This window comes from Boleophthalmus pectinirostris, unplaced genomic scaffold (genome assembly GCF_026225935.1).
Source record: "Boleophthalmus pectinirostris isolate CB_2022bp ecotype Guang Dong unplaced genomic scaffold, ASM2622593v1 HiC_scaffold_14, whole genome shotgun sequence".
In the NCBI taxonomy this organism is placed as follows: Eukaryota; Metazoa; Chordata; class Actinopteri; order Gobiiformes; family Gobiidae; genus Boleophthalmus; species Boleophthalmus pectinirostris.
Window position 1 is genome coordinate 1,165,513 of NW_026571047.1, and position 18,558 is coordinate 1,184,070.

An 18,558-nucleotide genomic window follows, 5' to 3' on the forward strand; every position below is an offset into this window, starting at 1 on the left:
ATGCAGAGCTGCAATTTAAAGCAGCCAACAGTCCAGAGTCCAGGTCCAGTTCAGAGTCTTCAGTGTGATGAGGTCAAGAGCTCAAATAGAGGGCAACACAATGACTCTGTCTGACCATTTATTCACAGAAGAGACAGACACATGCAGGCTCACAGTGACTGCAAGAGAAACATTTCACAAACTCAAACTAAACAAAATGCTTTCTGAAAAAAAAAAAAAAAAAGATTTGTTTGTGGATCAGTCCATAAATAAGATATGTTATCAGGTTTTTTTTCAGATGTAGAGTTTGTTTTCCTACCTGACAGTTTGCATTGCTCACTAGCAGTTATCCAGGAAAACAAACTCTTGGTCTGAAAAAAGATTATCGGAAGACCAAATGAACTTTGCTGGACTAATAATCAAGATATTAAAAAAACACGTCAAGCAACCCATCATGAAATATTACATTTGCACTAAAAAGACCATGACTCCAATCAGGTATAAAAATGAACTACTGTCATATTATGATTTTCTTAGAGGTCATAACTTGTCATAGATTCAATCTGATTACAAATTTGCACTTACTATAAACTGCATTCAAATGTGATTAAAATAGCTTCTTCTTCACTGTGATTGGTTAAATGCACCTGTCACTCAGAGTGTATTTCCACCTGAAGGGCTGCACCAGTGTCCGCACTCAAAGAGGGACTGTTATGTATTTTATTTGAACTTTTTACCATGTTATAAAGCTGACAAAAAACATGAACAAAAAACATGCCTGGAAAGATTTTAGATGCCGTCCATGCATGTTTGAGCATTTTAGAGATCTCTCCTGGACCTTATCTGAACCCTCCTCATGGTTAGATTCTGTACAAAGTTCCATCCTCAACCCTGCACCCCCCCCATGCTCCCACACGAAAAATCTGAATAAATATACAAAACCAGGATACAAAACTGTACACAGCAACTTGACAAACCTGAACTGATTTGCAGTACTGTAAGACTATAAGTTGCACTTTTTTTCATGGTTTGGGTGCTTCCTGTGACTTAAGGCCAATTTATGGTCCAGCGTCAAATCGTCTGCATCACAACACAGAGAGTCTGCGTCGACGTGTACCCCCTACGCAGGGCCTCTGCGTCGACCGACGTGCACCTCAGAAATTTTCTAACTACGCGTCAAAACGCCGCAGACAGCAGGGGAAGCGACGCAGACGATAAGAGCTGTGATTGGTCGTCTGTACCACCGCTCTGTTTACATTTCCTGTCGGCTTTTCTTTCTTTCAGTATATATTGAGAAATAATGTGTTTAATGCAGCTTTGCGCATATGTGTTTACGTTTTACAGAAACAAAACTTAAAACCGCATGGCTAACTTACATAAACAAAGTGTTCATAAAACAGCTCGCTCCTGGTACGAGGTCAGATTCTCTCGGACTTAAAAAGAACACGACTCAGTGGATTATGAGTGTCTTTCTGTGACAGAGTCACATTGTACTAATGGTGAGTCTGTTCTGTGCTTTTATCGCGTTAGAGATGGTTCATGTTAAACTTTTCAGAGATTATACGTCTGTGGGTCGTACACACAGACCGTATATATGAATAGACAGATATCGTCGCCCCCTAGCATTTTGGCAGTGAATTACTTTGCGGTGCAACAAGGCGACGGCGGCAGTGTACGTTGAGTCGACACAGAACTATACTTCAGCCTTTATACTCCGATACGATTTACATATTAAAATTTTCACACACACACACTGGTCTTGTGTGTGAGTATCTTCTGCTCCTATTCCTCCTGTACCACTGTCACTTCACTCTACTGCACATGTCTCCTGCAGAAAGAGCTTCTGTCCTGCTGCAAGTAGAGAAATATGCAGCCAAAAACGATAATCGAGCAGCAGAAAGAAAGTTTGGAGTGAGAGAAAAACTTGTGACACCGGGAGGATGCACCATGAAACTTTCCTGAAGTCACTAGATGGATGGACAAAGTCTGGACTTCAGTGACACTGAAACCATCCTGTCGAGATTCAGAAAGACCCGAATAATTCTAACTGGAACTGATGCTGAATCTGACGACAGGCCGGACTCAGCCGAGTTGCTCAGAAGTGACACCGAGGATGAAGAATTGAATGGATTTAGTGATTTGGAGTGAGATGGAGAGTTTGGTAAACTTGTTCTGTTCTGTTGTTTATAGTTTATCTGAAGAACTGTTCATACGTTAACAGTCTGTTGTTCTCTCTTTTATTCTTATTACTACAACTTGACTTTGTCAGTTCCTGGTCTCTGTGATTATAAAATAAATATAAATGTTCCCAAAAAAGTGCAACTTATAGTCTGATGCAACTTTATATGTTTTTTGTTTTTTTTTCTTCATCATTACATATTTTTGGGCTGGTGCCACTTATGCTCCAGAGAAAAATAAAGTACTTTAATTAGCAAGGTGCACACTAATTGTATTGTGATAGTGCTATGGAAGGGGAGAGACTTGGGGAGCAATGGGAGGGGAGACTCAGAACGTTAAAAATGAAAGTGAAACTTATAAAACGTGTTAATATGTTGTTTTGGGTGAATATAGACACGATGACATGGTAATCCAAGTGTAATAGCCCACAGAAGTAAAATACTGCTCTTTAAAGACTCTCCACAGTCTGTAGTGTTTGACTTTCCCCAGAGCTGTGTCTACTGCCGTCACGACAACCAGAGCTGAAGTGGAGCATCATAAAAGTATTCTAAGTAAGTTTGGGGAAGAAAACAAAAGAGCAAGACAAGGCATCCGTGACTGAGAGCTGTTCTGCTAAACTCTGCTTTAATAGTGTGCAGTGGTGTAAAGTGCAGAGTTACACACACATGTGCACTGTCCCGGTTTCAGAAAGACTCAATCTGTTTTATGTGTTTTACTGTTTTAAACGTGAAAAACAAACTCGATCATTTTAAATACTAGTGGTCCAAAGTTCTTCCTCACTTATCTGATGCATTCTGAGCGTCCCATTCACCATGATGTGTATTGATACTTTGCAGCTGATGTCATGAAAATCTATTTTGTGTGTGAGGGTAAGGGAGGGGCAAACTAGAGGCACTGCTCTGTCTGAAACTCTGTTCTTCAAGTTACACTTTAATCTTAATCTTAACAGTCTGACAACTTGGCTAAGGAGCTCACTATAGACATTTGAGGTGCTACAGGTTTTTTAGACCTTCCAGAGGAAACACTTTGTGAGCGGAGTAAGAACGAGGCCTGTGTCTTCATCTGTTTTCTCCTGGACTCTGCTGTGATTCTGACCAGTCCTCCTGTTAAACTGCACTGAGACCTTTGACTGAAACACAAAGGACACTGAGACACGCTGCAGCAAAACTTGAATTTCCTTCGGGATCAGTAAAGTATAAAGTATCTTTCTCTTTCTCTCTCTCCCTCTCTCTTTCTGACATTTTTTGTCTTGATACCTGCTCAAATAAGTTTCCATTTTCAACCCAAGTTTTAGTATTGATGGTTAGTTTCTGCTTTTCAATCTTTCTGACAGTCCTACTGCTTATATATAACACAGGGTGTCCCAAAAAATGTGACATCATTTCACAGGCCAATAATTTTGGCAATTCTTCTTGAAATATCCTAAAATTTTCTCAGAAACAGATCAAAAGTTTATACTGAATGTTTTATTTTTGTTCTGTTTTCAGGTTGAGCCGTTCACTCTCAAACAGAAGTCATGGAATCTTCTGCACACACTCACCAAAGACTGTACAGCTTCAGTGCAACATTTGGAAAAACTTCACCAACTGGCAAACAAATTCGGACTTGGTACCAAAAATGTAAAGAGGAAGGATCTTCTGCAAGGCTAAAGTATCTGGTTACACCAAACCGTCTTTCGAGGAATCTGGCTTTCCAAACTTGTTCTCCTTCTTGGGGCTTCGCAAGAGTTTTTCACAAACTTGCTCGACTTTCTCTTCTGATATTGATGATGGTCTACCAGATCCTTTAGCCCTGCAGCATCTTTCCTCTTTACATTTTTGGTACCAAGTTCAAATTTGTTTTGTTTTTCCAAATGTTGCGTTGAAGCTGCATGGTCTTGGGTGAGTGTGTGCAGCAGATTCCAAGACGCAAAATGACTTCTGTTTGGGGATGACTGGCTCAACCTGAAATCAGAACAAAAATAAAATAGTCCAATGATTTGCATTTGGTTTTCTGATATTTTATGTTATTAGGTTCTTTTTTCAGACCAAGAGTTTTGTAGTGAGCAGTTGAAAGGTATGAAAAGAACTTATTTTCTTATTTTATTTATTTGTAAAGGGACAGTACATATAGGCGAGTTTCATTGTTGACAAAAGCGCGCGTTGCATGCTGGGAATTATTTTGGTCGGCGGCAATAAACACTATTTCAACATGACGGACGGAGCGAGAAAGCACGTAAAGGTTATTGATCCCGGTTATTTATCCACTCTAATGGCAGAGGACCCAAGACCATTTGACCAAACCAAATTATTGGTCAGAATCTCCAACTACCTGGTCAAATATTCACTTGGGTGATATCCACAATGACTTGGTGGAAACTCCTGGGCCATTCACAGCAGAAAAGATGAAAACCTCCAAGAGTCTCGATGTGTTGTTGAACTTGTTGGAGTCCACGGTTTGTTAGGATCTTCTACATTTGCTCTGCGAATGTTTGAAATCCGTTTAATTCACCGTTAGCAGTTCTTTTCACTCGGAATATGAAAAAGACATTTTCCTTCTTCCGTGCTTCTATTTGTGCATCCGATAATGCAGCAGGAATTTACCATTATCGGGGAGAAATACGCGAGGTTACACACTGTGTTTGACCGCTACAGTGTTTCTTGCCTCTGACCAAAATATTTCCCAGCATGCAACGCAGGCTTTTAATAACAATGACGTCAGCTGAAACTCGCCTATTAATGAACATTAAAAATGTAAATATGAAAAGATTATAGCCAACGTGGCTCATTTCCATCTTCAGTCCCTTGGCAGGTTGATGTGAAATCATCTATAGGACGAGGAAAAGAACTGCAACAATCACACAAAAGTACACAACACCAGCACACTCACTGTACACACAACACACACACTGTACACACAACACACTGTACACACAACACACACTCACTGTACACACAACACACTCACTGTACACACAACACACTCACTGTACACACAACACACTCACTGTACACACAACACACACACACACACTCACTGTACACACAACACACTCACTGTACACACAACACACACTCACTGTACACACAACACACTCACTGTACACACAACACACTCACTGTACACACAACACACTCACTGTACACACAACACACTCACTATACACACAACACACTCACTGTACACACAACAGACTCACTGTACACACAACACTCTCACTGTACATACAATTAAACAGTTTCAAACAGTTCATTTGAAGTTCAAAGTCAAAAGTTTAAGAGTTAAACCAAGAGTTAAACCAACAACCCTTCAAAATAAAAGAAAATGTAAATTGGTTAAACATGGAGACATATTTGACCATTGAACAACCAGTGTTTTAAAGTTTTAGAAAATGCTGCCAATGTTGAAAGTTCTCGTATATGAGCAGACACTGTATTCCAATGTTTGAGCAGATCGATAAGCAAAAGAGAGTCTGTCCAAAAGTACTTTTCCTAAACGGCACAGAGCAGTCGCCTCTAGAGCTGCTCTTGTTGTGTGATTTCAATTTCTTTTCACAAACTCCTTCAGAGGAGGTGAAGCAAGATGATTAAAAACTTTGTATACCAAAATTAAATCTGCATATTCGATTGTCTTGTCCCAATTTAGGGACCTAATAACATAAAACATTAAATATAAAATCTTGATCTCTTTCTATACTTTCTGTGAAAATTTGAGGTTATTTCAACAAGAATTACCAAAATTATTGTCCTGCGAAATGATGTCACATTTTTTGGGACACTCTGTATATCTGTACTGGCGCAAGACACATTTTGTTCAGATGCATGGGAAGAAGAGAAGCTTTAATGATGTGGTCTTGGCCTTGGCAGCAGCAGCAGCAGGTATCAGTGCAGGACTATTAGCTGACACATGTGCGACAGCCTCTGCTCCACAGCCTCGCTCTCTCCTTTCTCTTCTCCTCACCTCTCTATCCTCTTTCTCTTCTGTTCACCGGTCTGTCTCTCTCTTCTGCTCACCAGTCTTCCTTCCCTCTCCTCTTCTCCTCTTCTCAGCGTTCCCTCTCTCCTGTGCTCTTCTAAATTGCTTTTCTTTGTGTGCACACCTGAGCGGACAGCGGCGTGTCAGTCATTAGACAGAGACAGGGACACGCGTACTTCCACAGCCTCATACAACACAATTAACTGCAGTGACCCTGGTGAGAAGAAGACATCAGGCCCTAACACAAACTCTGCTGGAGCATGATGGGTAAAGGGAGGAGGGGGCCAGATTAAACTGCTGGGGCATGGGACTATAAAGCTCCTATATCATGCAAAATGCACTCTTGTTAGAATGTTGTTACCGCCTCACAAACAGACAGAAGCAGACACACAGAGCTGCGGTTTGTTTCATTCACATGTTTGAGTAACTCTTTTTTATTAGTCTGTCTACATCTCCAAAGCTCCAAATGCTCTGTTCCATCTTGTGATGTCATGAAGAGGTAGTAGAACCAGTTGTTTTCGGTTTGAGAAAAGAACTCAACCTAAATGTGCAGCGTTTGTGTGTTAAACATGTGAATGAAACAAACACAACTCCAGGTGCGCTTGTGACGAGGAAAAAAAACTAAACAAAACATTATAACATAGATTTTAAAGGCATAATAATGGGCCTTTAAATGTGCCTGATGTAACTATACGTAACTGGATCTATCTGGATTTTTTCACTGTATGACATTAAACCTTGTATTATGCAATTACTTTATTTTAGAGCTCAAATTCTGATGAAATAATAATAATAATAATAATAATAATAATAATTGTCCATGATATGTCCTGAAATTACACACATTTGCATAAATATAATATTCAAGTACATTATATTTTAAATACTAGTATATTAGGGCCCGGTCCAGCAGAAGTAAACAGCAAGGCCAAAAATTCAAGTTAATGCATCTGATATAAAAATGTATTGAACAGATACATATGTACTCTAGTTTATGAAACTGTTGACCTTTTTTCTGTACCATTTTTGGTTCTAAAGTTCCATATGTTTTAAACAGACCATGTATGAAACATGGAACAAAAATTATTTCTCAAATTTCAAAGACCTGCAAATCATGTAAATAAATGGATGTATTTCATCATATCTTGTGTTATTCCATCTTTGAACTGTTGATTAAGGTACATGATTTTTCCAAAAAAAAAAAAAAAAGTATTTAAAATGAAAAAAATTTGCTTGGAAGGACTGACATATTTTTATAGACCTTTCATTTTGAAGTAATATTAAAGTATTCAGAAGAAAAAAGCGACAAATGATGTAAAATCCTGCACCTTCTACTTGCTTAAACAATTTTCCCTCTGTTACTTTTCCCTACGTTACCATGACCTTTCTTAATAAAACATCTCATGAGTCAAAAAGTAAGAGGTTTTTCAACCTAATCTTGTACCATATGGTAGAAAACTATATGAAGCAAATATTCAAACCAGTTTGTTAAGGATATGGAAGTGAGAACCAAGAGTTATCACTGTTTGGATTTATTGCCCAAAAAGTGCTGCATATTTCATTCCTTCCGTTACCGACATGAGTTTTTACATTTTTTGTGAACAACTTGAAAGAATATCACAGGTTTAACTTGACCCTGTTGGAGTGTTAACTCTTTCCTACATTCTGATACTTTACTTATTTCAATAGTCCCTCTAGTTTCTGAATAAGAGCTATTTGAATGTAAAAAATCTGCCCGTTTCCCTCCGTTACCACTTGACCAGACCCATTATTATGGACTCGTATGTATGTAATGTAATTCAAAAAATTTTCCAAACAGTGATTTGTTGTTTGCTGAATCTCTGTTACTCATGTTAGACCTGTAGACTGTATATACATGGTCAGAGCTCACATGCTACCCACTTAGACCCACCTCATAGGAAGTTCACATGTGGCTCCTCTGGCTCCTACTGACTCTGGCTCCCATTGTCAAACACTGGAATACTGTGGCCCCTCTTTCTGTAACTGCTTTACCCGCTCGACATGATCCTGGTGTTTTTGTCCATTAAAAATCCTTTTTCATAATATAAAGCCTGGCTCCAAATTTGCTTTCTGTAAAAGTTAGCATCAGGAGTTTCATTTGACTGGAGCCAAACGCTGTGGGTGACTCACTTAGTCCACTTTTTTTACACAGTTTATGGTTAGACTTTAATCTGACCACAAAGGACTGGCCTAGTTGGAGCTGTAACAGGTGAGATGATTTGTGCTCTTTAACAAGTCTCACACATAAAATTACAGACATTAGCCAACAGTTTTTCAGTGAGTCACTCTCACCTTTGAAAATCAAACTCCCAAACGGCTTAATGAACTCTCATGTTGATCCCGGGCTACAGACTGATCACGATAATATCTAAAGGCCTTATATTGTATGATAATATAATCAAAGCAATACAAAAGCATAGCCCAGTACATTTCAAAATGTACAAAGTGTCCTGAATCAGTGAGTGTTTAAAGCTCTGAGGGCCTATGAGAGGTTGGACTATTCATTTTACTAAAACACATTTATGTTCATTATATTTATGATTTTACGAGAAAATTACATTTTTCCCACTTTGTCAATTTTTTAGGTTTCAAATTGAATCATGACATTAGGCCAGGGAATTCCATAACTGTTACCTAGCAACTATGTCGTACACTGGGCCAAATCTGCTCCAGATATTATTATCTGAGAAACAAATATACAAGAAAACACCTTTATTTTCTTGAAATAATGTTTCAAATTCTCCCTGGCGTGATGTAGTCAATAAATTAGAACTCTCTACTTCCTGTCATTTTCAACATATTTTTAAAGTTTCTTCACAAATTCTCGATTGGAATAAAACTATCATTTATATTTATGACAGATATAATCCAACCAAATTAAGAACAAAAAATGTGAATCATCAAAACTTGGCATATACACTGAAAGGTCCTACTTGAGTTCAGTGAAATAAAGAAGGGCAAGGCCATTAAAGGATTTAAAAACAAAAAGTCACATTTAAAATCAGTTCTAAAGAAAGTGAAGCCAGTGTAATGATAAAAGCGGTGTGGTGATGTGCTGACGTCTGAGTGTTGGTTCAGAACGACTGGAGTGCTGAGCTGGAGCTGGAGGAGACTGAGGGCAGACTGCAGACATAAAGTGCATTACAATGCTCTATTCTGGGGCTGATAAAAGCATGAGGACTTCTGTCAAGGACACTGTGATTCAAAAAAGGCTTTACTTTAGATCAAAATACACAAGTGATATAAAACCTGCTCAGCCAGCCAACAGACCAGCTGTCAGATTGTCAAGATGACCATGGTTCTTTACAGCCACTGTTAACTTACAATAATTATAATAATATAATTACAATAAGTAATTCAGTTTTGTCCTCATTAAACAGAACCAGCCAATATCACTGTGCACTTTCAACAGTGCCGACTCTCGGATGTGCTGAGAAAATAGAACAATTTCTCTACAACAATTTCTTCTTCTTCTTCTTCTAAAAAAAAAAAAAAAAATCTACAGGTGTAAACTTAGACAGAACATTGGTATATGAGTGTGTTTTGTTTTGTTTTTGTTTTTTTAATACGAGGTCTCACTACAGCATATATACTACATAATATGTGTAAATTAGTGTTTATACAAATTTTGTCTCTAATCACTGCCTCAGATTACTCTAAACACTTGTACACATGATAATATTTACTAATAGGGATGGGTAATATATTGGTTTCAGTATTGGCTTTGGTCGATATTACCATTCCACACCACCCATCCATTTTCTTCCTCTTACCTGAGGCCGGGTCAGGGCAGCAGTTTAAGCAGGGACTCCCAGATTTCCTTCACCTAATTCAATACTAATATATACATATATATTGACTAGACTAAAGGTTCGTTCAGACTGGAGTGTCAAAAAAAGCACTGGATGCGTCAAGTTGGACACCTTTGCATTTGAGTTTAGATGCCCCCAGTCTGACGTGCATCCAAGAAAAATACTTGACACGCATCCAGGACGTCCGTTGCCCTGGAAACAAGTGCCGTTTCCCGGTCTTTCCCCTGAACGATGGCAGACCAGGCTGAGAGAGTGACTTTAGTGTATTTATTGCATAAAGCCATCACAGGCGTGTATATATTTGTACTCCACTAATGACACTCGTTTAGTCCTGGTTTAGTCCTGGTCCAGTCTAGTCCAGTCCTGGTCCAGTCCTGGTCCAGTCCGGTCCAGTCCTGGTTTAGTCCTGGTCCAGTCCTGGTGTAGTCCTGGTGATTGGCTCGGAGGTTGCAGTGTGTATATATTTATAATCCACTGATGACACAGCATAAATTTCTTGTTCTGGTGTTTGTGGCTCCTCTCTCCGCGTCCAACACTAAAAGTTCAGCATTTTCAACTTCTGATGCCAACACCCTGAATGTGCGTCTAGAGCATTGTTACTTGAACGTTCAAGACGCTCTGTGTCTATGCCAAATTCGCACCATGCTGACGCCTGAAGATGCGCCACAAAAACACAGGACACCCCAGACGTGCGTCCACATAGACTCTGCGTGTGAACTAGACGCCTTGACGCCCCAGTCTGAATGCACTATAATGATTAAAGGTCCTATATTACGCACCACAGACTCTTGTGAGCTTTAAGCTTTGTTAGAACATTACCTCCTCAAAAACAGACCTGCACTTGTGTTTTGTTTCATTCACACATGTTTTAGTAATCCTGCATTATTACTCTGCCACCCGCACACACCCATGCAGTACAGCACCACAACCGCCAATTTACCCATGATTATATCAAAGTTACATCCTGGACCCATTAACATTCCACCCGTTACCCGCCCGGGGTCAGCCCATGAGTCCAACAGCCAGGACTAAATCAGGACTAAACCAGGACTAAACCAGGACTAAAGCAGAACTAAACCAACAGCGTGTCAGTGGATTATAAATATATACACGCCGCAACCATAGAGCCGATCACCAGGACTACACCAGGTCTAAACCAGGACTAAACTAGGACTGAACCAGGTCTAAACCAGGACTAAACCAGTGTCATTAGCATAAACATATACACACTGAAACCACCGAACTGATCGCCATGACTACACAAAGACTGGAACAGTACTAAATCAGGACTAAACCAGTACTGAACCAAGACTTCTCCAGGAGTCTAAACCAGGAGCGCAGCTGCTGAGCCGATCGCCTCCACTGATGGTTTCATGTAATAAACGCACTAAACACACACTCTGCCATCGTTCCGGGCACAGACCGGGAAATGGCTCTTGTTTCCAGGGTGCGTCAAGTATTTTTTCCTGTTCGTCGTTCATTTGATTCACCTGACCCGCCCATAAGATAAGGTACCCGACCCGGTGTAGGACTCTGACTCTGACATCTCCAAACCTCAAAATGCTCTGTCCCACTTTGTGATATCATGTAGTGGTAATTTTCAAGTGAACAGCTACATGTTGTTTTGTAGAGACTAATGATTCCAGGTCTGAAATTATCCAAAGTATTCTAGTGAAGGTGTTTAGAGTTTAAAAACACAGTGGATCACATAACCCCATGACATCACAAGGTGGGACAGAGTGTTCTTTGTAGTAGAGAACACAGCCTAAATATGCAGGAACATTTAACTGAAACAAAACACAACTCCAAGTATGATTTTGATGGGGAAAACATTGTAAGATAGTTCCGAAAATGGCGTAATATAGTTTTTGGGTTTTTTTTCCCCCCACAGTCCTGCATTGAAATCATATGTGAGCCAACATTCTAGAACAGTCTCCCCCCCCATGCAGGTTGGAGTGTGGTACCTGTGCAGAGGTGGAGTTGAGCTTCTGCAGCCCGTTCTCCAAACGCTCCATCTTGGCTTTCAGCTCGCAGCTCTTCTGTCCCAGCAGGCTCCGGTAGAGCTTGATCTGCTCCAGGAAGGACTTGGGCGTGGTGTAGTTGTAGCGCCTCTCGGTGGCCAGGTACTGTTTGGACGTGTGGTTGACGCTGGTGTGAACGAAGGCCATGAATTTGCTCACCGACTCCTTCACTGCGGGCTGGAAAAAGAACCACTTTAATGTTTGTTCCTATAAATTCTATAAAAAAATGTCTGAAATGTCACAAAAATATATACTACACACAAATATATGCACCTCCATGTGTTGTGTGTTCATATGTGTAATCATTTCTGAATAACAAGCACAAACACTGGAACTTTTCTGGTACAGGGTTCACACCACCTGACTGTTTCCATGGAGATTTTATTGTGTAGCCTGAAATGTCCCTCACGTCTATCCGGCATTTATGAAGTGAGTTTAGAGCGGAGAGCAGTGTGGAGATGCAAATGTCTGATGCCATAGTGGACGCCCCAAGCATATGTTATCTATCATCTTGTGCCTTTTCTTTTTTCTTTTTCAGTTTACTATTTTATGTTAATCAAAGGAAAATATAATGAATCTACAATGTAACACTTACTACAAATTATATACTAATAAACAAAGATATACAGCATTCCATTTGTCTTTCAATTTCACTTGATAAGTCCCGATTAAAAAAAAAGCATTTTAGGATCCTGAGGTGAATGAAAAATATCAAATGAAAAACAATCAGAGAACCATATAGCAGACACAAGCACAAAAGGTCCGCTTTAATCAATGTTGTGTTTTATTTTGTTGGTGTGAAAATATAAATGATCAAAAAAAAAAAAAACAGTGAAAGAGCATAAAGAAGTGAAGAGACCTGTACTCACTGCTCAAAGAGACACGGTGGATCAGTGGATGTGGCAGACGTTTTATGTTGCTGACATTTAGATGTCAACAACATAACTCTGCAGCCTGGGGTCACCAGACGTCCCCAAGAATTCAGGACAGTTCCGAAATCTAAGGCTATGTTCAGACTGCAGGGCTTAATGCTCAATTCAGATTTTTTTATGAAATTCGTTTTTTAAGAGGTCATTCACATTTCCATTTAAATGTTGTGTTTTGATAATTGTAAGTGATCTCCAGTGTGAACTTTAAACGTCAAAAGTGTCCAGCATGACTATGACACGAGTGTGTTTAGTGCAGGGGTGCTCAATACGTCGATCGCGATCTACCAGTCGATCGCCAAGGTCGTGTGGGTAGATCGCTGTGTCTCATCTCGGACTCGTGTTTGGACTCGGTCTTGTCTCTCACTCAAGATCTGACACTCAACAAGTGTGATCATATTTCATTACGGCCGCTGCTGTTGGTAATAAACTCGTAGCGGGGTGCAGGAGTGTGTGGGGCGTCTCAGTGCAGCCTGTGCGCTCATTTGAAACCCGCGGAGACTCTACGGCACATCACAAACACACACGCTCCCTATGCACGGCTCGTCTGCAACAGCGTGTGCCCTCGTGTACCAGCGTGCATCACAGGGCAGGTTCAACTTCCTAAACATCCTACCTGTCCATCTGCCTCACGTCAGCACGCCGCCCCTCGCCTTTTCACGCTCTCGCTCCTTCCTGCGTACAGCGAACACAAGCCCCTCCCACAGTGCGGCTGATTAGAAGAGCAAGACCAAACGTGAAGCAAAAACCAGTCTAAATTTGTGTTCCAGTGTTGGCACAAAGCAGGTCTACAGCATAGAGCGGATCTACAGAACAGACCTACTGCCACATTTGGCTGAAGTTTGTTTAACAAAAGTGCACAAATGCATCTGTGTTTGTCACGATGTGCGTTTGGTTTGGTAAATGTGCAGAGGCAGTAAATATCACTGCAAAACCAGAAAAGAATGTAACTCCAGTTTGGAACTTTAAAAAACAGGTTTAAAAATTCCTTCACTTTTTTCACAGTTTTGTGTAAAGTGCCAGAGGAAGTTCTCTTAAAGAAGAGGTTCTCAAACTGTGGATGAGGGTCCAAAAAAGGGGCACAGAGTGTTTCAGTTCAGTTTGCTTGGCTTTGTATTAGGTAGATCATTATGACTTGGTCATTTTGTAAGTAGCTCACATGGTGAAAAAGTGTGAGTTTAGAGCTTCTGGAGGTTGCCTAAACGCTGGGCTTGTCTCCCAAAATACGGCCCAGTTCTTGGCAAAATGGACAGATTACGCATCCACGGCCACTTCGTTTGTTTGAGTTTTTAGCCTCCTTGTATTTGGCTCTCACACTCTTTTTTTTTTTTCTTTCGTTGACATTGGAGACAGGACCGCTTGTAGCTGTGCTCAGACATTTCTTTGGCAATCATTTCAAAAACCGCCCAGTTCCGATAAGACTCCTCCAATTTGTCCTGAATACAACGATACCCCAAAATATGAATGAACTCCCTAACATCACTTTTCCTCCATTGACGAGACTCCGAGCCTGACGTGTAGGTGGGATGAACGCGACCTGCCCGTTCAGACTGAAGTCGCATGTCAAAAGATCAGATATGTATCAGTTTTAAGAGCACATATCCAAATGGTCTGGGTCACATTTGAAAAACTCAGATCTGTGTGGTTCAGACTGTCATTAAAAGATCAGATACAGGAACATAGGGGCCAAAAAATCGGACTTGGTCACTTCAGGCTGCAGTCTGAACGTAGCCTAAGCGGTTGTCTTGAATCCTGAATCCGGCCCTAAACGTCCGGCTAACAGAGAAGTTGAGTCGACTGCACACAGCCCCTTATGGCTTCTAGACATTCGCCTTGGTTGCCTCCTACCTTTTAACACGGAAGAGCGTCTGACTGAAGGTGCAGACATTTACATTTTGTTCTTTCTTGCATTTTGAGTGTAAACAAAATAATTTATTAAAACTCAATGCTTTTATAAGTTAATATAATTTTTGTTTGTTTGTAAAGAAAACCAACTTAGAATGCATCAACATTTCTGAGCCTACACTGTGTCCCTTCCCACCCCAACCCCATCCTGAATTTCAGCCAATCTCATCTGGTCACTCTACTGGAGCCACTTTAGATTATCTCACCTGAATGCTGTCCAGATCCTGTAGGAACCTGAGGCTGACCGACTCCAGGGCCTCTTGGGGCCACTCGTGGAACCAGTCGATGGCCGTGCAGTTGACCACAGCGGGGAACTTTCGTCCACGCACACGGAGCTTACTGCCCACCGGGGAAAAACACAGTGCCACCTGCAGTACACACACATAACACCATTCTGTATGAAACACATTACATATCCACAGTGTTTAAAGGTGCACTGTCATTTTTCTTTTCTTTTTTTTTTTGGCTTTAAATCTCCATCACGGAGCGATATTTAGTTTTGACAGACCTGCTGCATAAACAATACACATGAAGCTTTATTTGAACTCTTTAGTGCAAAAAACATAAGATATGTGATAAAGAAAGTGCTGTGTGTGAGTGTCTATTAAATTTGAATATCAGAATCTTCCATTTATATCAGCCCAAAAATATTGGCAGAGCTTATCAGCCATTGGTTTGGCTGGATTCTAAACGACTGGTATCGTTATGAAAAACCCGTATCTCAATCCATCGATCTCTAATGATAATCACGTGTCATCGTGCCATCCTTAGAGAAGACAGTGGCTCCAGTGGGCCCTGGAATCTCGGATGGGACCTGGTGCCTTGAAAGGAACCTGGAGTCTCGGATGGGCCCTGGTTTGTCGGATTGGTCCTAGTGTCTCGGATGGGCCCTGGAGTCTTGGACGGGCCCTGGAGTCTTGGACGGGCCCTGGTTTGTCAAATTGGCCCTTGAGTCTCGGATTGGTCCTAGTGTCTCGGACGGGCCCTGGTGTCTCGGATTGGTCCTAGTGTCTCGGACGGGCCCTGGTGTCTCGGATTGGTCCTAGTGTCTCGGATGGGCTCTGGAGTCTTGGACAGGCCCTGGAGTGTCAGATGGGCCCTGGTTTGTCAAATTGGCCCTTGAGTCTCGGATTGGTCCTAGTGTCTCGGATGGGCCCTGGAGTCTGGAACACGGTCAGGAGGGGACTGGAGGAGTAAGGATTGATCACGTGCTCTTCCATCATTAAGCACATGGAGCCTGGAGAGGCAGTGAGTGAAGGAGAGGGGCTGGATGCACATCTGCTCAGACAGATGCTCCAGCAGGAAACAGACACACGCAAACACTGACAAGGAGAAGAGCCGCCCGGGGTCCAACTACTCCCACTCTCCATCACTTTTACTCTGAGTTGGCCAAGAGTTAGCTCCTGTTTACTGGAGCTATGGGGAAGGGCAATAAAGAAAAAGCATGTGTACTGCTGGGCTGTCAGAAGGGTCCAAAATCATATACTAAGCAATACTAAAACTAATGTAGTATTGAAACGAGATACTCATTTGAGCAGGTATCAATACTAAAAAAAGTGACATACACAGGGTAGAAATGAACCTTTCCTGAATGTCTTTAGAAAGATTATGAGCTGTATCAGAACAAGTTTAAGAGCACATAGATGAGTATAAGCCCATGGACCACTATGGAATAGGGCTGTAACTAAAATATCGTGATAGCGTATCGTCAAAAGTCTCACAATAATACAATGGGCCATCAAAATATATCGAATTAGAAGTTTCTTTGCTTAAAATCATTGTTATGGTGCAAGAACAGATAGAACTACATATACCATGATCCTTTGCTCAGTTTCAGTCCAATTTATATGATGAAATAGCTGTTGTTAAGCCCTTTTAAATCTTAATTATTTGGATTATAACGGAAAAGTAGCATATTGACAATTTTATAAGCTTCCACAAAATATTGCAATAAATATCGTACCGTGAGATGCATATCCTTAAAATATCATATCGAGAGATTTGGATATCGTTACAGCCCAACTATGGAACCTACTGGACCACTGAGGATTACACAAATATAAGACCACATGAGAATAGAAAAGAAAATTCTACTATTTAATGTTGGAAATCACATTCTATTGTCTAAAGACTGTTTTCATGATCATTGTGGTATCAGAATCGGTATTGAGTATTGGGTCTATTCCTTAGTATCAAAATATCTCTAATTCTTAAGTGTTTCATCCTGCATGAAACAGGAAGACCACTGTTAGCATTACTGTGATAGCAAAACTGCAATCTGGCCTCTGAAGGTTGAGAAAAGTGCTTATAAACTCATGGGGCTGAACAGTTCTGGTGCTCTGAGTGCATAAGGTGAGTGAGGAAGAAGTTTGGACCTTTGCAAACTGTTTATAATAAAGTTTTGTTTCATTCACACATGTTTGAGTGACTGGAGTGGCAAGCACTCATGCCTCACAGCAAGTAGGTTCCAGGTTTAGTCCCCTAATGTGGAGTTTGCATGTTCTCCCCATGTCTGGGCAGGTTTTCTCCGGGTACTCCACTTTCTCCCATCAACCCAAAAAACATGCACCATAGTTTAATTCAAGGGTGTCCAAACTTTTTTCCATCAAGGTCCATGTATCTAAACACAGACGAGGGCCAGAGACTGGTGCTCAGTACACTGAATAATAAAACTATGTGCATTTTTAACATGTTAGAATGAACCATCAGTTTTTATTTATGTTAAGATCCTCAAAACCACACACTAAATATTAAATATTTGCTTTATCAAGGTAGATGTTCGAAAAACTTAGCAGTAAAAAGTTAATTTTTAATTGTTTCAAGGTAATTTGGGCCAATTCACCTAGAAGCCTGAGGGACAAGAAACATTTGTCTGAGGGCCGCATTTGGCTCATGAGCCATAGTTTGGACATGCCTGTTTTAATTCCTCCAGCTGAGGTCCTGACCAGCAACAAGATCATGGAGCTGGGTTCCCGGGTGCCCACTGTGCTGCCCACTGCTCCTGAAAGGATGGGTGAAACGCAGAGGATTTCCCTACAGGGATTAAAAAAACCCAAAAAAAACTACAAAATATATATTAGTCTGCATCTTCAAAGCTCAAAATGCTCTGTTCCACCTTGTGATGTCATTCATTGGTAGTTTTATAGTTAACAGCTACTTAAGCCTAAATTGAAATGATTTACTTTACAATCCTCTAGAGCTTCAAACTTTTTTCTCCACTGAGCCTTTACAAAACAAAAATGCCAGAGTGCTAATGATTTCAGCAGTCACAAAGAAACTGAGTGAATATAAGAGTCACGGTGAGTCTTAGATTGGAAACAGTTAGACATAACATAAACCATTATCCATTTATCAATGCACCAAGTTAGGCATCAAAATGATACATTTACAATAGTAATTCATCAAATTGTCCTTATTATGAGATTGTCAATAGAAAGTGCACTGAGGAGTGAAGCAGTTTCAATGAGGCTAAAACAACCTTCGAGTTAGGCAAATCCAAAGGCTGAAAATATCCAAATGATTCTAGTGAAGGTGTATGGAGTTTAACCCTAAGACTTAAGGGTAATTTTAGTACATTTGTCCTCGCCTGGATTATTTTCTTAGTTTTACTATTAAAACTGCCCCTTTTATCCCCTAATGAAGTGTTATGAATCCTTTCTTTTCATCACAACCTGTTATTTCACAATCTGCTGCTGTAGTTCTGTCATATGGCTGTAATAAAAAACTCCAGGACCAGAAATACACACACACACACACAAAATA

General features: G+C 40.6%; 1 protein-coding gene across 2 annotated transcripts in view; it reads right to left on the minus strand.

Annotated features, from left to right (window-relative positions):
* Nucleotides 1-18,558, minus strand: part of LOC110154053 (dynein axonemal heavy chain 9) — a 567,616-nt gene that overhangs the window by 296,622 nt on the left and 252,436 nt on the right. For both annotated transcript variants that reach the window (XM_020917987.2, XM_055150409.1), the window contains exons 53-54: nt 15,003-15,164; nt 11,909-12,142 (exon numbers count right to left, since the gene is read on the minus strand). In XM_020917987.2, coding sequence (XP_020773646.2) covers nt 11,909-12,142; nt 15,003-15,164 — 396 coding nt within the window. The remainder of the gene's footprint in view (nt 1-11,908; nt 12,143-15,002; nt 15,165-18,558) is intronic.